This window comes from Macaca fascicularis, chromosome X (genome assembly GCF_037993035.2).
Source record: "Macaca fascicularis isolate 582-1 chromosome X, T2T-MFA8v1.1".
Taxonomy (NCBI): Eukaryota; Metazoa; Chordata; class Mammalia; order Primates; family Cercopithecidae; genus Macaca; species Macaca fascicularis.
The window spans coordinates 40,025,294-40,052,833 of NC_088395.1; the positions used below are offsets into that span (position 1 = coordinate 40,025,294).

A 27,540-nucleotide genomic window follows, 5' to 3' on the forward strand; every position below is an offset into this window, starting at 1 on the left:
GTCAAGGCCAAAGGCAATGCAAAAGCCTCCATAAGCATCAAAGGAAGACAGGAAAGAGAAGGTTCTAAGAGACAGGAATATGTCCAAGAATTGGGCTTTCAGAATAGGACCCCAAATTATATTCTGAGTATAACTCCTCCAAAACCCTCCAGTCCGCTTTGGTTTCTAGAGACTATACATTGCTCTAAAGTTACCTATAGGGAATACATCACCAGCACCATTTAAGAAGAATCAGGGACAACAATAATGCTTTAGGAATACATAGGACACAAGGTACTTCAATTTTCTCCTTTCCTCAACAGTTTTATTGCCTTTTAAGAAAATTTTTGTAAAATATAAATACAAAGGCAGAGAATTTACTTACAAAGTTAAAACACAGATTTCAAACATAAACACACGATTCAGAAAATTTTAGTTTTATGTACATTTCCGAGCAACCTCAACATATTATGTTAGTTTTCAATATTTTACAGGGTACAGAAAAAAATAGCTCAAAGTCTTCTTTAAATAAGAGCATAAAATGTTTAAACATATAAACAATCCGGTTTGATGCGTGAAAACTAATTTCACAGCTTTTAAATTAGGATATAAAAGTTTCATACAATTAGTTGTTGTGTGTGGATATGGTTTGAATTTATATTACACACTACTGGATTACATCCAATAGCATATACCTGGCCCGAGCAGGTACTCTGTAAACAAAACAAAGTTATATCACCAAGTGCCTTCCCCAAATTCGCTCCCTCAAACCAACCACACAGTTCTGACCACTCTACACAGTCATGGCCTCTGTCATCAGAGCTTTGTATGAAATTAAGTCAAAGTGTGGAGCTTCTTTTACTCATTTTTTTTCTCCTTAAAAAAGAAAAGAAACAAATGTTCCAAGTAAAAACAAACATATCCTAAAGCATGTGTGCATTGAAAAGTAAAGAAACATTATAACAACTTCATAAAAACTGACTTAAAAGTTTAAAAGGAAAAAAACATGTTTCTAAGTCCTTCTGACTGGAGTAATTTCTCTTATATAAAGAAGAGATATTTTCATATGTAATAGTGTCCTTTCTTTACAGAAATAGTCGTATTATGACACATATGCACAAGGATTAACACTATAACACACTGTACACGGTGGGTCTGGCTTGCTCACCAGTAGTTGTCTGAGACCAGATCACTGGGGTGGAGCCACTCTACAGAGGAGCCCAGCAGAGTCTGAATTTCGTTCGTGAATTCCACCAGATCTAACAGCTCCTTACTTTCAGGGTTGAAGGCTTCCAGGTCTTTGGAGCAAGAGAACAAGAGACTTGCAGAAACCTGCCGATAAAATTCTGCCTCTGCAATGGTGACAATTTCCACGTTTGGAAAATTGCAGCGAAATATGCGGGAGGACATTTTCAATTTCTTAAGGACATCTGAAAGCAGTAGCCAGTTTCGCGGCCTACAAAACAGAAAGGAAAATGCTTTGAGTTTTCAGTAAAATGAAAAATGCTCCCAATATTAACTACCAGCCCGACTGGACCAGCCTCTAGCTATGTCCTTTCATTCTGCTCCCACTCCTCATTTCTCACCATACCTACTCTCTGATCGCCATTCTTTTTTAAGGTGAGGGAGAGTAACTACTTCTAGCAGTAGGAACTCTGGACTCATCTGTCCATCTAGGGAGGACCATCTGAATAAGCCCCATTTCTCCCCTTTCTGGTGGTAAAGTCCTGTTCATTCAGCTGTGACCACAACTCGGGTCAAGCCTATCCAAGTGCCCTGTTATCAACAGTCACTGGGGGAGTAAGTCTGTATCCCCACTTCTTTGATCTCTTCTCTCTTCAGACCCTCACTAACAGCATTATAAACACACAAGGCTGTCTCTCCTTTCCATTCAGGCATGTCCACTCCCATCCTTCCATTGTTTTGGGAGTGACACTTTGGAGAAGGAAAGTATTACATTCCTTGCATACAACCTACCATACTTTGTGATTTCCATCACTGTTTGTAATGGCATACATGTTTATAGCTTTGGGGCTGAAGAGGATGTTACTCATCAAGCAGCTCTGTCAACACACAGCAGAGCAGTCTCTTGACAAGTACACCCAAAGCGACTGGTCACTGGCATATAGGGGCTCAACCATAGGGTGCAGAGGAGATTAACTAAATCTGATGACACACCAATATCCTAAGTGTCATGTACAATGATTGTCCTAACCTTACACAAGGTGTTTTATCAGTGTAGTCCAGTACATCTCAAAACATTCTATAGTGGTCTGTTGCAGGGAGTCCTACGGAGGACACCTTCTCAAAGTGTCCAAGGATTGAAGTATTCGAGGTGCTGACCCTTCCATAAAGTTCCAGTCACCCACTTCTCTGGGGAGTGACAAGCCTTGGTGTTAGTGACGAAGGCAGGTTTATACCATGCTGTGCCCCACCCCTCACCACACTGGGTATAAGGAAGCTGATGTGTACCCTTTCTGGAAAATATCTACTGCATTGTGTGAGGTTCATGGACAGTTAAGGAGTTCACTCACCCACCCACCCTCATCTGCTTAAAGGGCATTTCTAACTCCTGTCACCTCAAGAGCAGCTCAGCTAGTTTTCAACCACATGATAGCCATGCTCACCCCTGAGCCACAGATACTTGGACGTTATAACATGGTAAGAGGGGGGTCTCTGAAAATTCAAATTCAAACACATCGCTATAGGCATCGTCATCATCATCCTGGTCTTCTGGTCCTGGGGGGTTGGCTAAAACATCATAGCCACTTTCATCATCTGGTTCTAATGGAGGGCAAATAAGAGAGGAAGGAATCAGTAAACTACACAGCACGATGTCCACAGTTGTCAACAACAACAAGGACTTTAACAAGATTCTTTCCCAAGTGAGTCCTGCTTCCAGTGCCCACCACCGGCTTTCCCTCACCCATACCAGACAGAAATGGACTTGAACTTGTTCACCTCCTACTGAACTAGAGCAAACAATGCAGCTTACCACAAACAGAGCTGCCATAGAAGTCCCAAGTGCCACTGGTGTCATCATCACTGCGACCCTGTAGGTCATTTAAATAATCTGGAGAGAGAGAAAAATAAAAAAACAAGATAAAACCTACTGCCGAGAACAAAATGATGGCAGAGCCACGTGGCATTTTTTCCTATAAATTCATGACAGGCTGGCAGGTCATTTCCTGTCTTCCTCTTTCTCAGCAAAATAAAGTAGCATTACACTTATGTATCTCTTTTGTTTTCTGGACAGAGTCTCGCTCTGTTGCCCAGGCTGGAGTGCAGTGGCACGATCTCGGCTCACTGCAGCCTCCACCTCCCGGGTTCAAGGGATTCTCCTGCCTCAGCCTCCCAAGCTGGGACTAGAGGCGCCCACCACTACCATGCCCAGCTAATTTTTGTATTTTTAGTAGAGACAGGGTTTTACCATGTTGGCCAGGTTGGTCTGGAACTCCTGATCTTGGGTGATCCGCCTGCCTAGGTCTCCCAAAGTGCTGGGATTACAGGCGTGAGCCAACTGTGTCCAGCCTACTTATGTATCTCTTCTTTGATAGCCTAACTAAGCTGCTTCTTTCAACAAGTGAGCGTAATTTAAGGTAAACAAGGGCGGGTCACCAGTGAGTTAGTGGCATTCTTTGGCTGGAAGTGCCTGATAAGGAATTTAAATGCAGGTGCCTGACACTCATGAAAACCTTGTGCTTCTGCTTTAGGGATTTTGTCATGCCCGGGGCTTAAGTAATGGGTTATCTGATGACCTAACACCATAAACCTGTCCAAATAATTTCATGTATGGAAGGTTTGAGTCATTTTTCCCAGACTCAGGATGTAATCCTATGAGCCATACCTAAGTTAAGAATGCATGTGTGGAAAATGAGAATAACTTTAGGAAATCTTTTAAAACATTAGGGTGAATAGATGACTTAGCTTCACTAGAATAAAGTCAAACCACACAAAAGTTCAAACACTCGGCTGCTCTCCTTTACAGTTTTGGCCTTTGTGATTTCTGCCTAGTCAAATTCCAATCATCTATTGTATCGAGTTACCATCTAATTTTTGAATAAGACCATTTCTTGAACTTTGTCATACCTGTTAAGAACTTTTCCATAAGTTCACTGTGGGTCATTTTCATGATGGTTCTACCTGAGTACGTAGCCAAGGTGGGGTCAGCACCGTAAGAGAGAAGTAGTCGGACAATTTCCAAGTGATCGTTCTCAACAGCATCGTGCAGAGGCCTAGGAAGAAAGGCGCAATAGAATTATGCTCACACAAGCCACACTTGCTTATAAAGCAGTTGTCTCCTTTAACAGCAACAGGCAAAGCTGGGTGCGTGTGTACCTTGTGTACTGAGCCTCCTAAGAACAATATTTCATCCAAGAGGTGTGCACAGTCACTGCCACTGCACAGATAGGGAAACTGAGCTACAGTGACTGGCTCAAGGTCAAGCAATGAATCACTGTTATTTTGATGACTAACCCTTTACAGGGCAGATGAAGAGACTATTTCAGGCCTAAATCTCAAACCCAAATCTATCTTTTTTGGTGGGGAGAGGAGGTTAGGGAGGCGGGGGTGGACAGGGTCTCACTCCATTGCCCAGGCTGGAGTGCAGTGGGGTGGATCATGGCTCACTGCAGCCTCGATCTCCTGGGCTCAAGTGATCCTTCTGCCTCAGACTCCTCAGTAGCTGGGACTATAGGCGCGTGCTACCACGCCTGGTTAATGTTTTTATTTTCTGTAGGGACGGGGTCTTACTACGTTTTCCGGGCCGGTCTTGAACTCCTAGGCTCAAGTGATCCTCCTGCCTTGGCCTCCGAAGTGCTGGGATTACAGGCAAGAGAGCCACTGCCCAGCTGCAAACCCTATCTTTTTTTTTTTTTTCCTGAGATAGAGTCTCGCTCTGTCGCCCAGGCTGGAGTGCAGTGGCACGATCTCGACTCACTGCAAGCTCCGCTTCCCGGGTTCACAACATTCTCCTGCCTCAGCCTCCCCAGCAGTTGGGACTACAGGCGCCCGCCACCACACCCGGCTCATTTTTTGTATTTTTGTAGAGACGGGGTTTCACCATGTTAGCCAGGATGGTCTCGATCTCCTGACCTCGTGATCCACCCGCCTCGGCCTCCCAAAGTGCTGGGATTACAGGCGTGAGCCACCGCACCCGGCCTGCAAACCCTATCTTAATCCAAGGCCTAAGAAGGAAGTCAAGCCCAAAATGAAAACATTTTCAACAAATTTAAGTAGTCATGGACCATGTGAAGGTAACTTACAGGGGAAAAAAGAGATCCCATCATCATGGAAGCCAATACAACAAGCAATTGTCACACGATTAAAAACAAAAAACAAAAAACCAAAAACCCACCTCTGTTTTTAAAAGAAACTAGATGCGAAGAGATTAGCAGAGACTCTCCTGAAAGCCTGATCCCAGGACCTCACACAGATCAGTGATCAACCTCTGGCCCAGAAGCCAAGGGAACAGTCGGGAGAAGAAACAGGCCTGGTGGGGTGTGTTCTCAGCAGGGTACAGAGGCCTCCTACCTGTGTCCATGGAGCTGGGGGTTGGGGTTGGCGGGGAGAAGATGGGTCTCTGCCCAATCTGAGGGAATGCTATTTGCAAAGTGTGAAAGACCAAATACATTTCCGTTTGGCTATTTCTGTCACCTTCAGGAAACCCCCAGTGCCCAGCCTCGTGGCAGCATCCCACTCACACAACCAGGAAGATGTTCGGGCTGACTCAGACCTGGGTCTCTGACCAATAAACCAGGGTCAAGGACAGGGTGAGGGCCACGGCTGGGAACGTGGGTGGCAATGGCAGGTCCTGCTGAACCAGCGGAGGGGCAGCTGGCCCTGTGTGTGTACTCCTGGTACTTTCGGCTCAAATATATTTTAAATACAGTGACTTCATAGATGGTGATGAAGAGTCCAGGGTCTTAAAGGGCAACACCCCCAATTATTCTCGCAGGCCTCAACATTTTCAGAAGCTTTGGTTCATAGGAACATTATAGGACTGACCAAAATTGGGAGCTTTACATCTACATTTGCCAGAAAGGTCTGCTGGATTCAATTCTAGAGGACCCAGTGGTCAGTGTGCTTGCAGTCGCCCTCTGTCTTTCCTCCTGGAATTTCCCGCATACCCTGAGAACCGCCACCGCACAGGTAGGGAAGCTTGGTCTCAGCAGAGCCAGGCTGAGAACAAGACACATCACTGACCTGGTTCCATCCTGGGCACTGCAGTTGACATCAGCGCCATATTCAAGGAGGTGTCGCACAATGTTGAGCCAGCCCCTGGCACAAGCTTCATGCAGGGCGCAGTAACCTGCGTTGTCCCGATGATTTACGTCACAAATCTTGTTCTCCAAGCAGTACAGGACCACTTCCTGTGGGGAGGGGAGGGGAGGGAGGAATGCCATCAGATCACTGCACGATGACCTTGTAAAGTGGACCTCTCTGTAGCTTTCAAAGACATACACCTTCAGGCCTGAGAAGCCACTACCTCTCGGGCAGGCTGTGGATGTCTTGGCGAGGGGCAAACACATGTGCGAAGCGCCTGATGACAGGGACAGCATCATTTAGAGGTCTGTTGCCCAGCTGCCTGGCCCTGGGCAAGTTATGCTCCGAATTCTCCAAAGCTTCCTTTCCTCCTCCGGAGGAGAGTGACAGAGCCTACCAGGGGCTGCTAAGAAACTAATTAAAGACCCACACAAGCCCTTAGCTCAGTGCCTGGCACAGTGAGTACAGAGGGATTTGGCTGCTAATGTTTCAGACGACGCATGAATAAGTTCAAGGACATCTTCACTCAATCGATTCATCCAATAGGTAGTAGTGGATGGCGACACAAGCTTAGATAAAAGCAAGGCCAATCAAGGCATAATGAACAATTAAATGAGCTGGAGAACATTTCTCAACTTCACAGAGAGGAGGATGTGCAAGAGTTTAGGCTGGTCCTCATGCCCCTTGGAAAGACCCAGAGTCAGAGCCTGGGTGGCAGTGCTTCTGTTGGTATCATACACATCATCAACAAATGGCATCAATGCTTCCAATAACCCCACCCTCTTTTTGCTTCACTCTCTGCCCCACTTGGGGCTGAATCAATATATTTTCATATTTACTTAAGTTAATGACAGGAATCTAATACACCACTTACCACAACCTACACATTTCAAGAACGAAGTAAGACGATCCTACCCTTCCCCCTTTGCAGAACGTGTTCCGCATCAACAGTCTGCATGAGAATCACTGTTATTAATCTCACTTCTTTGGCGTGTTAATACATTAAAATGAACCGCTCCCAGTAAGCAAAGCAGTAATGTAGTCCATGTTTCATTAAGAAAGTGTTCAAACACATGGAACAGTATCTGCCAGCAGACAACAGGTTACACTGTTTTCCTAGCAGTCATGGCCAGCAGAGAGCTGTCAGGTTCTGAAGACTAGAGGGAAAGCCAGAACATGTGGGGTAGCCCAACACACATTCTACTTGGCAAGGGGGGAGCTCGATGGGTCATAGCAGGCTCTCCTTTGTGACAACTCTTAAGTAACTCATCCGTAACCTAAAATAGGCAGCATTTGAGCCACCCATAAACGTAAGGTGAGTTCTGAAAATTCTTTTATGCCCTTTCTAGGACACATCAGTCAAAGGTGATCACTCACTTGAACACTAACTAGAATGTTCTAGATGCTCCCCCTGTGAACCTAAGGCTGCACGCTGATAACCCTGGCCACCCATACCCTGTCGCTTCAGGCCACTGCAGCAGCTCCATTCCAAATCAACGGGAGGAAGAGAGAAGGCATGCCCACAGAAGCGTCTCTTGCTTCAGGCCCTCACCTGCCAGAAAGCCCACAATCCTCTGAGCTCCCAGGCCACCTGCCCCGAGCACTGGTATCCAGGATACCGCATGAAGCTGCTGCTCTTTTAGGAGGCCCTCACTAGCCAGACTCGAGTGGACGGCTGCAAGCTAATGAGTTGTGTGCCCAGCCAGGGAGAGGCCCTGTCATGTGACTCAGGGATCAGCTCTAAGCGCCACCAACTGCTGTGCACAGATCAATCTACCCGGATCCCGGCAGCTGGCCTGGTGTCCTATCAACCCAGGGTTTATTTGCTCTGACAATTATGGCCTTCACCTGGAAACCTTCATCACTACTAGGGCTGATTTGAGGGAACCTAGAAGTGAAAGATGTCGAGGCTGAAGGGTAAGTAACTGTTACCCTGGAGAATGGCAGGCAAAGCAACAGTAAACCAACAACCCGGTCAGACGTTTTGCCATTGGCCCCCATAACACTTCTGATGTTCCCAAATGTGTATGTCATATCCCACAGTGACCTGTGAGATCTCAGGAAGGAAAAGTGGTTATGATTCTCATTCAACACTTAAGGAAACTGAGGCCCAGACAGGTTAGGCCCCAAATTCAATTAACACAAAATATTAGACCTGTAACTCAGGTCTTTTGGCAACGGGTCGGCTGGGAAGTTTCCAAAGGCCCAGTCAAGGGCCCTGGCTAGAAGGCTGCAATCCAGCCATGACCAGCATCCCTTGCACATTTCTGTTGGGGTCGGCAGACTAATGACACTCTCCTAGATGGGAGGGTGATGGGATCTTAAATGGGTGGCAACTGCTGTCACCAACAGAGAGAATGAAGAAGCCAGAGAAGTCTGTCTACCCAATACATTACTTGGTTTATTCTCCACGCTGGAAATGGGAGTGTTTGAAGGGCAGCCCGCCCATTCCCAAACAAAATCAAACTGTTTTTGTTGGACAATTCTCTGTTAAGCAGCTATAAGCTGAATGCCATTAACCGCAAAATGTAACCATAAAGGCCATAAACCTGACATTGTTAATTAATTAAATGCCTCATTAACTTTTTTAAAAACATGATTTATTCGATTCATAGAAAATTTAACCATCACCACTAAATGCACACGCACGCGGTTCCACATTGGCATTTTAGCCTAAGAACAGACAGGCAAAGGTTCAACTGTAACTGGCCTTTCAGGTGGTCTATTACAGATCTGAAAAGAGAGGGTGTTTCTAAACCTCAAGAACCAGCTTAAGAGAAAACAAAGCCTGAGCAGCCTTTTTATTGCATATGGTATCTTCTTAGCTAAGCAGAAGACAACAATGATAAAGAGGGGTTTTGGGAAACCCCTCCCAAAGCTGTGCCTTCATACCGCACCTTATCCTGTTAAGCAAACTATTCTTTTATTTTAAAGGGTTTACACTGCCACATCTGAATGGACTATCATCCTAACATTGTAATTTCTGACTAAATAAATCCCAGAAAGTTGAACTCAAAGTTGAAAGCTTTTATCTAGTAATTAAAACATTCAGCATTAAAACTGATGACCTGAGAAAGTTCTATAATGACATTTACATTTGAAGCGGAAAAGTTGGCCTTCCATAAACATTCTCAAGGCTTCTTGCACCAAAGGCCTGGTAGCCTAAGAAAGCATGGATCAGTGTTCCTTAGTCCAGGCCTCAGACCCACCTGCCATAGGAAAACCACCAAAATGGAAACTGTTCCTTAGAGCACCCACAAGGGTCTCTTGAAGCATCTGGGCTCAGAAAGGTGAGACTGGCAGAAATGAAGCCACGATCAAAGACCAGGCCAGGAGCCCTACCGCCCCCACAGCACCACCCATGGTCAGCGAGTGTGCTGCCCTGGAGCCCTCCCTTACCTCTGGTGTTTGCTGGAAGCACAAGTCCATTTTCTCAACCACGTGTAGGAATGAGTGGCCCTGCCTGGCACGCTGCATCTACCCTGTCCTCATAGGTGCTGCTGCTCTCAGCTTATGCAAAAACAACTGGCTGCCACTTGGGTTTAATCTGCAAGTAACTGAGCTAATTTCCAAATCCTTCTAAAGAGTTCTCTCAAAGACAATCCAGAGATACCAAAAAGAAACAAGTTGGTATGAACAGACAAAGGCACATACAACCAAAAATACCCAGCTAGTGCTTCAAAGGACCATCCCACAGGTGTGAGCCGGCATCCCAGTTCCCACCCACACAATCATGCCCCAGAGTGGGCTCTGGGTCAAAGGGAGACTGGCAGCTGGGTCACCCCATCAGGAAAGGCTCAAGGCACAGCAGACTGCAGCCTGGTTAAGGTGCGCGAGCCTGGGCTCTGGCTGAATTCCGGGAGCCCACAGCTGAGCATGGGCCGGCATGGATCCTGTCGCCCGAGTGCTTCTCCACACTTCACACTCAGCCTGCCGAACCGCATTTTATTTTTACCACGACTCCTAGAGAGCTGACGCCAGCATAAAAAAAAAGTCTTTGCCTTGTGGGCTATTACATCACAATCTCAACTGACAAGTGTGTGGTGGGGAGATGCACAGGGGCAGACGTAGGTTTTGAACTGTGAAAAGCATGATTCCAATGGGAGCCAGTCCTGGAGAGGAGCCGAGTTTGGCGGGATGGGGGGAGACTGGGCTTTGGAGGCAGGCTGCTGGATTATCTGTTCATATCATGTAACATCTCTGGGACTCAGTTTCCTCATCTGAAAGCGGGAATAGTATTAGTTACTACCACACACAGACGATGAAAAGGTGAAATGAGTTACTCTGGATCTTCGGGGCTCTGTTAATGTAAGCTATCATTGTCATGGACCATGCTGGGAGGAGGATGGGCACGGGGCCTGGGGAGAAGCAGTGAGTTGAGGGAAAAATCTCAGTCCCTCCTCCAGAGCCCTCAGCCCTGAGGCTACTGTACCCCCTCTATCAGAAAGAGACCTTAGGTCTGCCCCACCCCCCCATCTCTGTGACCTGCACAGCTACTTCCTGCCTACTCCCCCTACACGGCCACCCCTCCACCTGAAACAGTACAAACAGTCCAAGATAGAGCTAGTAACTTCTCTCCCCCTTGCTAATCAGAATCCAAAAGGGCTCATTAAAATTCCCCCAGTCGCCAAGCCCTGGGTTGTGTCAGATTTTATATCAGAGATAAGTGAGCGAGACTGGAGGATGCAGCAGCAGCCTACCTGCCTGAACACGAACTGAACATCAGAGAGGCCTTTCTTTCCACACCGCGACTGAACAAGCCACCAAAGAGACAGCAGCGAGAGTGGGGCTAACACAAACATCCTGCTGGAGCACCGGCCCTGCCCCGTAATGCGGAGGGGGCTGAGCTCTGCTCTCCGTGTCCCTCCCCTTGACCACCGCAGCCCGCGGGCCCCGACCCCCAGCCCACAGCCCCGGGGAGCGCCCACAGGGACACACCTCATAGCCAAGCCTGGCTGCCCGCTGCAGAAGGGTCTCGCCAGCGTTCTTATTGACAATAAGTCTCCGTGCTTCCGGTGGCATCGGGCGAGACTGGGTGGTCTCCTGAGGGGAACTTGAGCATGGCAGCTGTGTAGACTGGGAGGCCGGTAGCAGTTGCTGCAAGCGGTCGAAAGGCTTTGGCTCCTGCTTGGCTGGTGACAGATCATAGTCCGAACTGGGCTCCGGCCGCTTTCTGAATCTCCGGACAGTCACCTATCATAAAACCAGGCAGCGCACACGGTTAAGCCCATGTCCTTCTAACAGCCGCTGCTTCCCCTCCTCCCCTCCACGTGGCAAACCTGCGTGGAGAGAGGCACTTTACTCCTTATCTTTTTTGGTGGGTGGGGGGTGCCTGCCAAAGGAGGGTTTGGGGGAAGGGGTTTCATTCTTACTAGTCTGAAACTTCACTGCCACCCAGAAGACATGCTCCTCTAGGACAGGGGAGTGACGTGTGGTATGGGGGAGGAGTCCAGGAAAAGGAAAGCTTTGTCCCCACAAGCTGGGAAGCAGGCAGGCAGGCGGGGATGTGCTCGCACAGGCCCTAGAGGGAAGCCGGGGTCAAGAGGTACCTTGCCATCGGCATTCTCCACGTAGTATTCCCCTGTCAGTGGCAATCCCCGCCTGGGCTCCTGAGGGATCAAGTGTTTGGTTTTGCACAGTCTCTTCCCGGATGGCTTCTCACTGTTGTCGGTGTATTTCTGCAGCAGGGAGGCAGCCTGGCAATCCTCTTCTTCGTCTGCACACAGCACATCTGTCTTCTGGTTTTCTTTAATTTTCTGCTGTTTGGCAGGCGGCCTGGAGGCTGGTGCGCAGCTTGGCTGAGCCTGCTTTTTGCCGCCTGCACTGGTGGATGAAAGACTCTTCATGGGCGGAGAGCCGGAGAACATAGGCAAGCCTAAATACGGAGGGGGTGATGGGGTGGCGGGTGGGTGAGAGACAGGAGAAGAAGTGGGCGTTACACAGTTGTAGCCAGTGCAGGAAGAAAAGCCCATTGTTAACACTGATCACTGGAGCAGCTTCAGTTTTTAAAGATATACCAATTATGTTTTCAAAGCATTAATGTTTTAATTATACCACATTCAAACGGCACCTAAGTTAACCCACAAAACGCCAAGTGGCAAGTTGCTTCAAAGGGCCTGGAAGAGAGGATAGAAGCCAGCTCTTCCTGCTCTCCTGACCCCTACCCACTGGGTCTGGGTGCTCAGGACCCAGAGACTGGAGACAGCCTGAGGCTGGAATGAGGGTGCTTAGACTTCCTTCCTGTGCAACCACAGGCAAGGACATCAAGAGAGAACTCCCTGCCTGCCACATCCTCCTTGAAGTCAATTGCTATGGCCTTCTAAGGTCCCCTCAAAAGCCCATTCCTACAGAGAGTGGATGACCCACCCTCCAGGAGCAGGGTGAACACTCAAGGGGTGGCCCCTGCATACCTTGTTCATTGTCACTGGGTTTGAGAGCCTCTTCCGACCAGCTTCTGTTGCCTTTGGCCTCTGCCCTTTTCCTGCCAGGTTTCTCTTCAGTGATGTTAGTCCCCTGAGGAATGGCCTCAGGCTGAGTGGCCTGGGTCACTTCCTTCCTGCTTTGCCGGCCAGGTTTGCCGTCTGCTGCTGACACCTGCTGCTCCCACCGTTCTCTAAGGTGCAGCAAGTGGCGTTGTTTTTTAGGATGGAGCCCTGTTAATTCAATGCACACCTTCAGGTTGGTCAGCTCACTATAATGTGGGTCTTCTAAGTGGTTAGAGGAACTGTTTGTCATTTCCCTCTCAGGCCAGTCATCTAATGGAGAAATAACTACAAATTAATCAAAAAGCCCCCTGGGGGGGAACAAACTGTCTTACGCATCACTAATAGGGTGGGGGAGGGGGTGTGTGGTCACTGGTCTCTGCTTTTGGGAGGGGGCCTGATAGTCTTTGGCCATCGGGTTCTGGCTTTGGGGGAGGGGAGGTGTGGGTGGCTCCCCGCCGGGGTCTCCAGGGTGGGAATCTCACGAGGCAGTGTGGGAATGGAGAGGTCCGCTCCACTGCTGCGGCCCATGGCTTCCCCTCACCGATTCTGTCTACAGGGGCAGCGCGCCGCACATCCACATCTCCTGTCCATCCACTGTGGCCGCATGCACAGGCCCACCCCCCAGTAGGCGGGCGAAGCGGACAGGGCTCACCTTTAGAGACTCGTCGGCGTTTGGCTTTCAGCAGAGGGTCCTCTGGCACCTCCTCCGCAGTGGTCTCAGTGTGGCTGCTGTCACCTGAGACTTTGCGTTTCCTGTCCACCCGGAGGGTGGGGCTGCGCGGCATGTCCGAGGCCACCTGGTCTGTGGGAGGCTCGCTCACGGGCTGCCTCTCCACAAAGTACTTCTCCGCAGAAAGATCTTTGTCCTCTGGGGCTTCAAAAGGATCGTGGTGCTTGTTTCCAACACTATACTCGCCTGGGGGAGGGGAGACAAGAGGGCATTAATGAAGCCCGAAGGTCGCCATGAGAAGGCAGGATTTGGGGAGCACGTGGGACCACCGTGCCCAAGGTAATCTGCTATTGACAGCTGCTTCTTTGGAGACTGGTGTCCTCACACATAGCACAAAACCCTCAGAAACAGAATTTTCCAGAGGAAGGGTACATTGAACACAAGTAAAGCAGAGTGAGATGCATGTCACACTCGTGACTTTCTCCTTCTCCCTTCTTATGGTTGGGGGCAAGAGGGAACCAAGAAAGATGGGGCGTCAACGCTACGTTTTTTAAAGCACTATAGTCCTTTTAGCAGAAGATGCAATCAAGCTGGGGCTGACCTAAAAATCTTCATGGGAACATCTACTGAGGTCATTATTTTGAAACAAATGGCAGGCTGATGGGATAAAAACGACCAAATGTCCCCAAAATGTCATCTATCAAAGGGATAACACCAATATTCACCTAGGCCAACCGGGGAGATGAAGAGGGACAGGAGACAAGAGTGTTGAAAGAAGGCCTAGGTCCTTGATGGGCAGCAGTGATCCTCACTCCTGGGGGGCTCTGGGCCTACAGTCCAGGCCAGAGGGAGGCAGCGAATCCCGGGAGACCTAGGCTGCTGGGAAGAGGGGCCTGGCAAAGCCAAAGGCAAGGTTTCCTAACACATACACGAGTTCAGAGAAAACTTCAAAGAACTCGATTTGCTGGATGCACAGATGTGAAACCAATGGGTTGGGTTGTTCTCATTTCCTGTCCAACACAGGGGAACCCCCTTGGGGATGCTGGCCATCCCAGCTGACACTCCTCTTCACACCCTCTGTCACAAGCAAGCATCTACAGACATCCCCTCATTGTTGGTGTGTCTTTCCCATGCCAGGCCAGCGCCTGCAAAACGGCTCATTCCAGGACCCCTGTGCTTGGCCTATCACCGGCCATGGGGCTTTTCCTTGAATCACCTCAGCCCAACATCACTTCCTACTTTTGCTCTAGCCCAAGAAATAGCTCATTAACTGCTTTGCTGGTCACAAGTTTTCTAATACACAATGAATATAAACGATAACTACTTAATGACCACTGCGAGGTTAAGGTGTCAGCCCTTGGCCCGCTGAAATGATCCCTCTCATCACCAGGGTTATGAGTCTGGTGTCTTGGTAACTCTGAGCTAGGCACACAAGTCAATTTCTAGATGAAATAAGCACACACCTCATCCGCTGATCTCATTCTTCCTCTCCCCAACCCACTTCAAATATTACTCCCACTCCTGACCAGCCCCGCTCACCCGCTTCTCTCGGGGGCATTCCCAGCGGTTCACGGCAGTCAGCTGTGGGGGTGAGCTTTACCGGGGTTGTTGGCTAGCCTGTGCTCTCAATGGTGTGAGGACCCATTCACCTCCTCTTCAAGGGTGTTCTAAGGGGGAACAGATGGGGCTGCATCTATTCTTGCAAAGGAATGGTAGAATGTCCCCAACCGTTCCTCCTCATCCTCACTCACGACAGAGCACTGTATGGACAGGGATGGCTGGGCCTGGGACTCGGCATCCAAGCCTCCACCACGGAATACCACCCCAGGTCTCTGTAGGTACAACCGGCACTGGATGGACACCCAAAAACCTGGCCAAGGTGGTATTCTGTCACAGCAGCAGCAGAAGAAAACACACAAGCTGCCCAAACCTTACACTATGCAGAAGTGGTGACTGCTGCGCTCAGCCTGGCCTGGGGATGCAAAGAGTGTGGGCTGCTCTGTCTCTTAACCACTCTGGCAGTAACAGCGTCACTTTACAGTTTGGCCCCCTTGAGTTGTAAAGTGGGACTATTACTGCAAGCCACCTCCCCCGGTGGGCTTCATAAACACGGTGCGGCAGGGCAGAGGGTAAGGCTGGAGAAATTACTTACAAAAGGACGCTAAGATCCCCAGACCAGCTTGATTTTTAGCCCTGATATTTATGAAAGTTTAAGACGTGAACTGACTGTCCTAGTTATATACCATTTGACTTTCTGGGGTCAATCAGCCGCCCCTGAAAGCCCTGTGGGAGGAACTGGGGGTACAATGTAAAAATGTAAAGACTGCGTTACGAAGCGCCACATGTCAAGGTTAAAAGTGTACTTTTATACTTTTAAAGTGTACTCATTTCCCCTCCCTCTAGGTAGGAGAGACGGTTCGAGCCAAGTGGTTTGAAAGCAGAAATGACTGGGTAACGTCACCATGCCTTCCTGGGTCAAAATGAGGCAGCAGCTTAGCCAGTGTGGGGCCCCACCCAGAATGAACTGCCCTGTCTTGGCACCCTTCCCAGAGACACCCCCCATCAAACTCCCATCAGATTAAGAATCTCTCAACCCTAGTGCTTTGGATTTGACTTCCACAGCTTCCATTTGAACTCCAGGTCTCACACAGCCACCTGTATTTGTAACAATCTCAACCAAGTCTAAGGCATCTTTCTCAGGGAGAAAGTTTTCCATTGGAGTTTTGACCTTCACTGCAAACTTCCTAATAGTGAAATGAGTTTATATTTCACCTACCTGGCCTTGTGCCCAAACTACCAGTATATTTTGTCCACAGAAAACCACCTAGAAGACATGTGATCACTTATTTCACAGACTGGCATCAACAGGCAGTGACTGACTGGGGACCTAGTTGCTCTGCTAGGGAGCACCCCCACTGACATGGGGAGGTCTTGCCATCTGTCTTCTCTGGGGCTTCCCATCTAGAAAAGCTGCCCAGTGCGGGTGGGGAGGGCTCCCCTGCACACACCACCTTCTGCTCCCTATTCATGGGAGGCCAGCAGGCTAGGACAAGGGATGTGAAACACACATGCTTCCTCCAAGTCCCCACCATTCCCCATTCAGCCAGAGAGGGCCCCCTTTTGCCTCCTGAATAGTCCAGAACTATTATCAGGAGCTCTCCACTGCTGCATCTGGGGTTCACTGCAATCATGCCTGCTCACACACAGTGTAGATGCTTCTTGTCCGCTCTCAAGAGGATCTTTCTGCAAACAAGGCCTATTTTCCTTCCTCCAACCCCTGAGCCTCTCAATGCAAACATCCCAATTCCGCTCAGTGAAGGCCCCCAAACCTTATGCTAGGGTTTCCCTCCATGGGCCAGTAATAATCCTGAAGAACACCCACCTTGACTGCCAAAGATATGCGTGGCAAACAGCTATGGGGGCCCATCATGTCACTTTCCTGTACACTTCACTTGGACCTCCCTCAAATGGGGCTATTCTTACCAGTACCCATAGAAATTACTCTTGAGGGCAAAGGAGATGGGTGGATAGACAGAGATGGAGGGATAGATAGGGGTCCTAACCATCAGGGTCCTCTTCCACTGCAGTTACTTACAGCCCTTCTATGAGTGGAACGCCATGTGCCTTTGGTCATGAGATCTAGGCAGATGTGAACACAGTTGAGTCCTATACCGTCTACCACTTGCTCCCCACATCATGGTCTTGTAAGACACAGCACATATATCCCATAATTTACCATGGCTATGCCATTGCAATACCTCATAGAAGCATCGCCATGGCAACATTTACAAGTCACCGTGGCAACAAAGCAACTTCACCACTGTTATAACCATGCCCAGTAAGCCCTAAACAAGATGGCAGAGGACTGAAATTTTTGAGGACTGCCCATGACATCTACTCCCTCGCAGGTAACATCACCTCCAACAGAGGCCAACCATATTATAACTTCTACCCTCTCCAGCACAGGCATTGGTAGTCATCTGTCTGCCCAAACTCAAAGTAGTTTACAAAGTACATAGGGGCTGCTGTCCTGGAAGAGAAGTTTCCTGAGCCAAGAAGTCCCATGAAACCCTTTCATTTTCACTCAATGCTTTCTCCAGCTCCCACTCAGGCATTGCCACTGAGTGAGTCCTAGGTCCACACAAGTCAAGTAGCTGCCAAGGGAGACAGACACCCAAATTCAAGAAGGAAGGGCTAATATGCACATCTAATATGTATCAACAAAAGTAAATCAATCAGTAAAAATAATAAAACTGAAAAAACAAAAAACCAAAAAAAAAAAAAAAAAAAAAAAAAGGAAGAGCCCAACACCTCTGTGTTCCCTACCCCGTCTTCAAAATGCCACTGATCATTCCTATTAATGAACCTTCAATTTCTGAATGAAAAATTCAGCGACCCATACTATCACTAAGAGTCAATGAAAATCCTAACCACGGTGTTGTCCAGTTAATTCAGTTTTCCTAAACAAGCCCTCCCAACAAGATGCACCCACATGCAGGCAGCTGAGGCCATACAGGCAGCACCTGCCATCTCAGAAGCTACTGATGCTGCAGGAGTGGAAGGGAGAGGCTTTGGGGTGGCATCCTCTACCCTCTTTGTGACCCCTGCCTGCCCCAAATCCCCCACCCCAGTTTCCATATGCTCACAGCTTGGCTCTGGGCCACAATGACACCCACGAGAGACGTGATGGCCGAGATGGCTCAGTGAATTTGCAGCTGAACGGATCCAGCGCCTGCTGTCCCCTGGATGAGATGGCAGTGGCAGCAGCAAGGACAATGTTTCCTCTAGGTTTCTCCTCTCGATCAACCACAAACCAATGGTGCCGCAGCTCTTCCTTGGCCCCAGTATTTAAAAAGGAGCCTTCACCCTCCCCCACCCCTTTTTCTGCTCTCCCTGCCATGGCTCATTACCTGAGGAGCACTACGTGGTGACTTATGGCTTGCGAGGCCCCGGGTGCTCCAAGAACCAGCCTGTTGGTACGAAGCTTGGAGGGACTTACAGAAGGGGAAAGGGAGGCCTTTCTAAATCATGTGGGGCTCGAGCCCTGCTCCCCATTAGCCACACCGAGTTACTCAGATGTGAATGGAGGGTCTGGCCACGTCACTCAAAAACCAGAGCAAGGGCAAGAAGGCTGGAAGCTGGCTAAGTTCCTGTCCCTTCCTCCAGGCCCCCAGCCATCTACTCAGAACAAAGAGGGATTCTCATGTATGGCATTCCCTCTCTTAGAAGCACCTTCCCCCTCAACTCGGCCTTGCCCACTTCTCCCAGGTCCCTCTGACAACCTTCCCAAGAGCTGGTGTTGAGGCAACTCAGAAGGGGGGCTGCGAGTTGGCAGCAATCATCAGGGAGGGGCAAGGCTTTCTTTGCCACTTCACCCAAGAGTGGCTTGGACTTCCCGCCGCCCTGTAGCCACCCTTCGAGGAAGAGTGAACAACTTCAGGTACATTGAGTCCCTGTCACTTGAGTAAGGCCACCACCTACTAGCAACAGAAACTACCTTCTTCAGCAATGACTTACAACAAATCAGTCCTGGTTTAGCTTACCCAGGATCCTGGCAGGTGGCCTTAGTCTACTCCCAGGGATGAGCTGGAAGTGGAGGGAGGGGTGTGTGCTCCAAGTAGCAAGAAGCACACTCTCCCTGATCACACATTCTTCCCAAACTGTGTCGGGCACCAATGAACTGCGTTGTGAATGTCAAACCTCCGATGGCCCATGGTGGGGAGCTCTCAAACATACCCAACACTTTCAAGTGTCCTGTCTCAGGAGGACTTTGCACCCACTCCTCCAGTTAGTTCACCCAGACACCCTAATTCCCCTTCGCCCAATGAGGTTTCTCATGTTGCAAGCAGACCTAAAGCTTCAAGCTTGCACATTTAAAAAAGAAAGAGGAAGACCTTCTCCACTTGCTACCGACACACCTTACCACCCTGGAAGACTCCTGGGCAAATCCCAAAGTCAACCCTGTTGGTTGGGGGAGCGGTGGGGACGGGACCTGCTGTAAGAACCAAAGGGAGTGTCCTGAGGAAGATACTAGCTTTCTCTTCACATCACTTCCCCTCCAAAATGCAAGTTGCCCTCTGTCCGGTGAGAAGAGCCCCCTAATGCATGCCAGGCTGTCTTGGATTCTGTGGCCAATTCTCCAATTCTCCCCCACCCCCTATGGTAAATCATCATGCTCTTCTTTATGGTGACTTCACCATGTTCATTCTACTTCAACAACATCTATGCCTTTGGAGGGAGAATACAAGGACTCTCCATTCCACATCAGACTGTCACCACAGGGGTGGGGCAGGAGATGGCTGGGAAGTGTCATTCCACTGCTACAAAATACAACCTGTCCCTGTACCAAATTTGCTACTGTCATACCTCTGCTACATTGTGTTACATTGGACTGTTATCAGCTCTAGAACCAGTGCTTCTTTGGAAAAAAAGATGTGTCCCAGGAAACTGTCTTTCACAGACGCCTCATTTCTGGTTGCCACCATTCATAAGGACAGTCGGCCCTTCACTCCATGCATGGCAAAAGCAGCCCATTTCTCCGAGTAGACGCCAACACAGCAAACTACTCGGGTTTACTTACATCTCTCACTTTCGTTCTGGTCGGCAATGGCCTCCTCCAGGGCGACCGACTTTGGCTTTTTGTCCTGATTTCCTTTCAACCTTTCCCAGTCGGCTGGGCTGAATTTGCACATCTCGGAGTCTTTGGTTGCTGGGTGGCCACCTTCTCTTTCTTTCATCTCCAACTCTGAGAAGCGCATCATTGCACGCTAGAAAGAGAATGGAGATGGGAAAAAAAAAAAAAAACAACACCTTACCATAAAAGCTATTTCATTTGCCTTATCTTAAAGGAAAGTATTTTCAAAGAAAAGTGCCCAAAACCAACCACAATTTATGAGATGTAACTCAGATATTTTAAAGTTTAACAGATAAAACTTAAGAGTATCTATATGTAAGTAGTCACACATTCTTTATTCATAAAGTCATGTGTATATAGATATATATGCGGTGTGTATGTATATCCACACATACACTATTGCATACAGACAGACATTCTCTTTTGAAGGTAAATAAAACAAAACGAAAACACAACGCAAAGAAAACAAAACAAAAAACACAACAGAAAAGAAACAAAATACACAATGAATAAAGACGACCATGGCCCACAAACTTCCCTTTGTATATTTGGAAATGAAATTTAACTCAAAAGGTTTATGTAAGATTCTAGTAATAAAAATTTGAAGAACTGACCTCACAGTAAGCAGCGGGTAGACATAAAATACTGTCCTCTTGTAATCCTTCCATCTATGTAATTAAAATGGGCACTCAATGGATCATTTAGATAACTTCATCCATTTTTATAAGCATAAACCAATTTTTTTCTTAACATTGCAAAACAATTTGGCTTTATTCATCTTTTAATTAAAAGTAAAATATCTTAAGGAAATTCCTATACAACATCTACCATAATTCACTAGCAAACTAAATACACACTGTATCCCTTTAAGCAACCTTTTTTTTTTTTCCTTTCTTTTTGGTGAAAAATTTGCATGAATCCCACAGACATGCGGCTGCTACACATCACCAGGTATCAAGTAAGGCATTCTAAGCAGCACTTCTAGGTATATTTGTTATCTTACAGGCAGAGAAATCAAAGCAATTGATAGGTAAACGTCATGCAGTCTTTAGATACCCTTCACAATAATTAAAACATCTGTTATCAGCAATTGAGTGGAGTTCCCTTATAATCTACAGAATAACTTAAAGCATCCAGACACGCCTCAGTGCTACCGCTCACGTTCTCTTACTGGCCACATTGCATACATTCAAATTACCACAAGCTTCATTCACCAAATCTGCCTGGTGCCCTGCCCTACCATACTCCCCCAGTCCTCTTTACACATTAAAAAACTGACAACCGGTAAAGTAACTGAAATTCAGGTGGGGGGGGCTCACCTGCAATGCCCGCTGCTCCCGGCTGAGCTGACTGGAATCTGCATACAGTTCGGTAGTGACACATTTGAATCGGTCACCCACGTAACCCGCTGAGTTGGCGATTCTCTTTGCCAGCTTAGATGGCTTCGGTTTCAGAACTTTGCCATCATTTGATTCAGCCTCATCGGCTCCATCTTTGGTGTAGGTGGGGGTCACGTCCACACTTGGTGGGGCACTGCCCACACAAAATGGTTTGGGATCCTCCTGGGTTTTACCAAAAGTTACAGCAGGGCCATCGCTCCCCAGAGTTGGCTCCAGGAATGGAGTCGAGACTGGCAACCCTAGGTTCTCTTTGTTGGTACCTGCCACAACACTGTCCTTGCTTACGCTGAAGACTGGCTGTTTGAAAGTGTAAGTTTCGTGGAAGTCACTGATGCGCCCCAACTCCTCTCTCAGGGCGATGAAATCACGGTGCTGCTGCAGGGCCGGCTCAGCTGAAGGCTTAGGGGGCTCAGCGCTCTGGCCAACGCTCTCTGCTGCAAAGCTGGGTTTGGACACGTTTGTCTCAGTTTTAGCATCTGGTTCTTCTCGGAGAAGGTCTACGTAGACAAGCTTGTCGCTTTTGACAACAGTCTTCCCTTGATTCCAGTTGGGGTTTGGCTTTAGGTTCTTGTCGGTGGGGACGTCTGGATGTAACTTGGTGCTGCTCGTTTCCAAAATCTCGGAAAACCGATTCCGGAGTGTTGGGTCCTCGTAGCGTGCTCTCTCATGGGACCGGGACCTCCTCTCTGGTTTCTCCTCTTTAGTGATCTCTATGGGCGTGTGTGGTATCAACATGGGATGCACCATGCCCAAACCCAGGGCATCTTGGTAGGTCACAAACTCTGGACGGCCGGTGGGCAGCCCATAGGGCAGTCCAGGCTTTGGGGCAAGGTGCCCAGGAAAGAGACTGCCATTGGGTAACAAAACTGGATGAGGGTAGACAGGTCCTTTGCCATGTAAAGAGAGGGGACTTACGGCAATGCCCTCGGGGGCTGGGTAAGGGAGGTAACTCCTGGGGTAGGGAATTGGTGGGGACCTGAATGCCTCATTTGGAGACAGAAATATAGAGCTTGGTGGAAGGCCGTTCTCGTTTGCTTTGAAACTCGGTTCTGGGTTGCTGGCTTTGGCGCCCTTGCTGCTGGTGCTGCTACTGTGCTTGGCAGGAGTGGCCGGGGGCTGGCCCACGTGCTGAATAACGGATGGTGTGGTGTCTACGGAGCTCCTGCTGGTTTTGGTGCCATCGGCATTGGCATTGGGGGCGGGTGACGCAGAGGCTGGGCGGCCTGCACTCGACACTGACCCTGAAACGTTAGTAATGACGGCATCCGTGCCGCCCATGCGCGGACATGATGAACTCCGCTGCTGTGGTATTGCCCAGTCCAATGCCTTGTTTTTCAGTGACATGCTTTTGCCATTGTTCTCTTCGTTAGGACTTGGCCCGGGCACCACCCAGGATGAGGGAGCAGTGCTGATGATTTCAGATCTATAGATAGCACAACCATTTCCTGGAGGAGATAGTGTTTCTTTCGGAATCTCACTTCCGGAGAGCACTAAGCCACTTCCAGCCCTGCTGTGAACCAGGACTGTGGGAGCCATCTTTTTCATGTGGTCAGCTTTGGAAGCATCTACATCCACCACTTTAGAAGACAAGTCTAGTGGCTTATCTGTGACATCTTTGGTAACGGTCTGCTTCTCCAACAGTGGAGGTGAGCTGCCGTCTTTTCTGTCTTGAACCACTGTCTTCCGGGCATGCCCGGGCACTGGCTGGGCACCTTCGCCCCCTTCCGGAGCCTTGGGATACTTGCCGTTGGAGAGCCTGGCCGCGGGGAACTCGCTGCTGACTGTCATGTATGGCTTCGACAGGGCAACTGAAGGAGAGGTGGAGATCCTGGCATAGTGCTTGTGGAACTCCGAGTAGGTGTCTGCAGAAGGCTGGGTGGGAAGGTGGACTCGGGGCGAGGGCCGAGGCGAGGGAGGCAACAGGAGAGCTGTGTCCCCCGGCAGGCCACTGGTGACCGCCTTGGCAGAGGGAACCCTGGGCTGCTTACTGTTCTGGATGTGAGGATAGGCGTGGGAATCAACGGGATTCCCAGGGCTGACGCCCATCTTCCATGGGAGGCTTTTGTCTGCGCAATGGACGAGAGGCGGGATGGCTGGGGAGGCCGAAGGTGTCGAGAGCCTCATGGGCGATGCCAAGGACGATGGGATGTGGGGACCGACGTAGTGAGGTGGTGGCAGGTAGAGAAAGCGCTCCCCGTTGGTGCAGACTGGAGAATACAGCGGCTGGGCCAAGCTGTAGGACTGCTGAGGTAGCAAGGCCTTGTACATGTTCAGTGAATACTTATTTGGCGAGTCGAGGAAAGGGTAGATGGCTGGCGTGGCACCCTCCATGTAAGGATTGACCCAGGGCAGCCGCAGATAACTAGCACCATTGATGTTGAGAGGGCTCTGTTTGTCGCTGGCAGGTCTGTCCAAGCCCAGTGTTTCTGCTGTGGCTACAGCACTTTTTTGTATTCCAGGCGGTGTTTTGTATATAGCACTGAAGCCATTTGGGGGTTTTCCAGAGACGGCGGAAGCCTCCACTGTCTCGGGTGTATTCGGTTTGAACTGCATCTCTGGATTTCTTTCCGAAGAAAACCCAAGGCCACCTAGGGTGCCCGTGGCGGCCTCCCGACCTTTCTCTGAGCCCAGTCCACACAAGCTAGAATAGACGATGTTTCCGGGGACCCGGAGCCCTTCTCGGATCAGGCCAGTGCGGTCCATGCTCAGTGCTGCCAGGCCATCGATTCTATGGGCCGTGCTCGCATCCACCTTTGCAGAAGAACAACACGGGTGTTACTGGGGCACTCCTTCAAGGCAGCAGTACCCGAAGACACTGCCAACTAGTTCAACGTGCCATCAGCCTTAACATTCAAGCAGAAAGGGTTAAAGACAGGCTTCAGGGGGTGGGGATCTGTTTCCCCTTCCCTTTATCCAAACCCCTTTGCTGCCTGCCTTCTCACCTCTCAACTAGTATCCTGGAAGCAGGGAAAACGTTGGTCCCTTTGGACTGGAGGCCCATACATTAATTCAGTCATCTATTAAGTCTGAAGATTTTGGCCAGGCGCGGTGGCTCACGCCTGTAATCCTACCACTTTGGGAGGCCAAGGCAGGCCGATTGCCTGAGCTCAGGAGTTCAAGACCAGCCTGGGCAACACGGTGAAACCCCATCTCTACTAAAATACAAAAAAAATTAGCTGGGTGTGGTGGTGTGCGCCTGTAGTCCTAACTACTCGGGAGACTGAGGCAAGAGAATTGCTTGAACCCGGGAGGTGGAGGTTGCAGTGAGCCAAGATTGCACCACTGCACTCCAGCCTGGGTGACAGAGCGAGACTCCGTCTCTAAAAAAATCGAAATTAAAAAATAAAAATTAAAAAGTCTAAAGATTTTTACCTTCTCAGCAAAAATTATTTGCTACAACTGAGAAGCCACCAACTCCAAAACTCTCAGCATCACCCTCATAGGGTATAGAATTCACACTAACCCTCCCTGGGCCTGTTAGGCTTGGGGGTGGGTGTTCACTTCATTTCCCCTGGGTGCAGGAAGGCATGACTTAACAGAACAAGAAACAATCTTCGATGGGACAACAGGAACAGAAGACTTTAGCAGCCTCATTTCTAAATCAATAAAGAGGCCATGGGTCAAACTGTGGTTGTGTCTTCTGACTTCCTCTCCCATGTGTCTGAAGTGACGGTCCTGTGTTTCTTATTTTACTGGAAAGGTAAACCCTAAGGGGCTATTTGGAGGCTGGAAATTTATCCAGCTGGGAACGCTGATGTGGCATTCAGCTTATGGAAGAAAAGAGAGTACACATCCCACCAGTCACTAGGGGACAGGGACATGTGTGGCGAGGCAGGAAGGCAAGACAGGAAGAGCTTGGGTGGGGGCCTTGTCCTGTCGCAGAGGCCTCCGACTCAGCCCTGCTCTGAACCGCCACCCCTACCCCATTCCCCACCCTTTAAAGGCCTGCAAATCAATACGATTGATTACAGATCACTGATATGCAGATATGGCATCAACAGAAGCTGTTAATCTCTTACCACGCTGTGGTTCAAGGGATTCTCTTCCCTCAGTTCCAGTCTGGCTTTTGAAGCGTCACCATCATTTACAAGGATTTTCCTATTTAAAAGGATATACCAACTTCATGAAAGCATTCCTCACTAAATCTATCTTTCACAGATCTCCCCAGAACAGACCAGTTTCTACTAACCCAATTCTTAAAACTGTCCTTAACCCTCCGTCCCCACCAGCTGTCAATGGCCCATATTGAAAGTTGCCCCCAAATGGTGATTCAACTTGACCAGGAAAAACAAAGGAAATGCAAAGCTTTCATGAATCACAAATATGATGTTCCCAAGGTAGGTAAGCCAGAAATTAAGCAAAACCACTTCTCCCTCAAGATCTTTTTCTCTAGAGGTCAAGTAGGCCAACTGGAGCTCGGCTGTCCCAGCCAACCCTTATAAACTCTCCTGGAGGGTAGACATGAAGTGGTAACACAGCCAAATACCAAAGGGGGCTGGAAGGCTGGAGTCTACGGGCTGGTGGCCTCAACCACTTCCGTTTTACCCAGGAGGGTAGGCTTTCAAAACTTTTCCCAAAACAAAGTTAGGGACCATGTCCTAACCATGGAAACTGGTTTCCATGGTGATAAAAAAGCCATATTTGACTGCCTTTGTCAAAATGACAGGGGGATACACGCTAGTATCATACAAATGTCAGCTGTTCCAGGCTGAAGAGGAAGCTGCACATCTGTGCCAGGCTGCTGCGGCTGCCCTGGGACTTGTTATCAGAGAGCATCGATAAAGAAAGTGCTTGGTGCCAACTTCCAAATCCCCAGGATAAAAATCGCTGACAAGCAGCAGAGGAAAAGTTTCCTCATTACCCCAAAGAGCAGCTTCAATCATCTACTGCTTAGCTGCCTCCACCCCACACTCCAAAATTACTGATTAGGAAGCATAACAGAGCTGTCTGGCGGCCAAAAGCAGGTGCCAGTGGCCTCCTGGAACACGCAGCAGAGGACAATGAGAGATCCTGGGCTTCAATGAAGGAAAAGGGTGGCTCTCTCCCCATTTATTACTGAGCAAACTATTTGTTTTAAAAGCACATCGAATGCTGCTCCACCTGGGCCCACACTCCTGACATTTAGAGTTAAAGCAGCATATAGACTGGGATTAATTCTCCTTCATAAATATGAAATAATAAATTAAGGACGAAAGTGCACTGAAAGGCCGCTTTAGGGGCTAATCTTTTAAAGGGCGGCAATGCTTCGCTGAGCCAGGTTGCCTGTTAAAACTGTAAATCAAGAGCGGCCGACTAGGCAGGAGCTCTTTCTTTCCCACCCCTTTTGGGCCCACGGTGGCTGTGAGAAGGTGAGGGGGGCTTCAGCATGGACATGGGCTCCACTCAGGAGCGTGAGGAAGGTGCCCACTCTCCCCTCAGGCCTGGCCCAGGTGGGCGCATTCACCTGTCTTCGCTCGCCCCACACATGCGGACCCTCTCGCTGTTCATCCAGCTGTGAACGTTCCCATACAGGGGGGTTGCTGAGAGCATGTCGTCTTCTGGGATGGCAGCTTTGCTTCAAGCGTCTAGTCTGTTTAAAGGAAAGAAAAAAAAAAAATCCCAGGAGGTTCAGTAAAGGAGAGCCAAACAGGGCGCTTCTTTCTAGGTGATTCATACAGGATGCAGATCGGGAAGGCAGGCTGTGCCTGCTGTCTACAGTGGTCTGGGAGCCAAGGACAGACACCTGACTCGAAGGGACAGCGAAGGGGCAGGCAGCTTCCCTGGTAGGAGGTGCTGGGGCTGGGGAAGAAGTTTAATTCGAAACAGGCAGCCTCATCCAAGGCACAGAATGCATCCAGGACACACCACAGCACCCGCCCACCCCCTTTCCTCTGAAAGTGTACAGTGGTCATTCATTCTTGCCACTTGTTAAAGAAGGTAGAGAAGACTTGATTCAACAAGGGGAGGCTCTGACAATAGGTTCAGGGATGCTGCATCACTGGGAGGCACACAACTGATCTTTCCTGGGGCCAAAAGGGTGCAAGAAGGGTGAAAGGCACAATAGCGAGGTGAGCAGCAAGTCCAGGTCTCAAACTACCTGCGTTTCTAGGGCTGAATTTCCAAGGCTGT

The 27,540-nt window shown here is 49.1% G+C and overlaps 1 protein-coding gene across 44 annotated transcripts in view; it reads right to left on the minus strand.

Annotated features, from left to right (window-relative positions):
• Positions 1-282: 282 nt before the first annotated feature.
• BCOR (BCL6 corepressor) overlaps positions 283-27,540 on the minus strand; it is a 127,519-nt gene continuing 100,261 nt past the window's right edge. For 16 of the 44 annotated variants that reach the window (XM_005593299.4, XM_065538007.1, XM_065538008.1 and 13 more), the window contains exons 2-15: positions 26,876-27,001; positions 25,452-25,530; positions 21,352-24,183; positions 20,647-20,700; positions 19,979-20,165; positions 13,381-13,644; positions 12,654-12,998; positions 11,793-12,118; positions 11,182-11,436; positions 6,184-6,350; positions 4,069-4,214; positions 2,975-3,052; positions 2,607-2,763; positions 283-1,435 (exon numbers count right to left, since the gene is read on the minus strand). In XM_005593299.4, coding sequence (XP_005593356.3) covers positions 1,144-1,435; positions 2,607-2,763; positions 2,975-3,052; positions 4,069-4,214; positions 6,184-6,350; positions 11,182-11,436; positions 11,793-12,118; positions 12,654-12,998; positions 13,381-13,644; positions 19,979-20,165; positions 20,647-20,700; positions 21,352-24,183; positions 25,452-25,530; positions 26,876-26,961 — 5,268 coding nt within the window. In that variant the 5' untranslated portion in view covers positions 26,962-27,001 and the 3' untranslated portion in view covers positions 283-1,143. The remainder of the gene's footprint in view (positions 1,436-2,606; positions 2,764-2,974; positions 3,053-4,068; positions 4,215-6,183; positions 6,351-11,181; positions 11,437-11,792; positions 12,119-12,653; positions 12,999-13,380; positions 13,645-19,978; positions 20,166-20,646; positions 20,701-21,351; positions 24,184-25,451; positions 25,531-26,875; positions 27,002-27,540) is intronic. The other 28 variants (XM_005593304.4, XM_074029106.1, XM_074029104.1 and 25 more) reach the window with 3 other exon arrangements.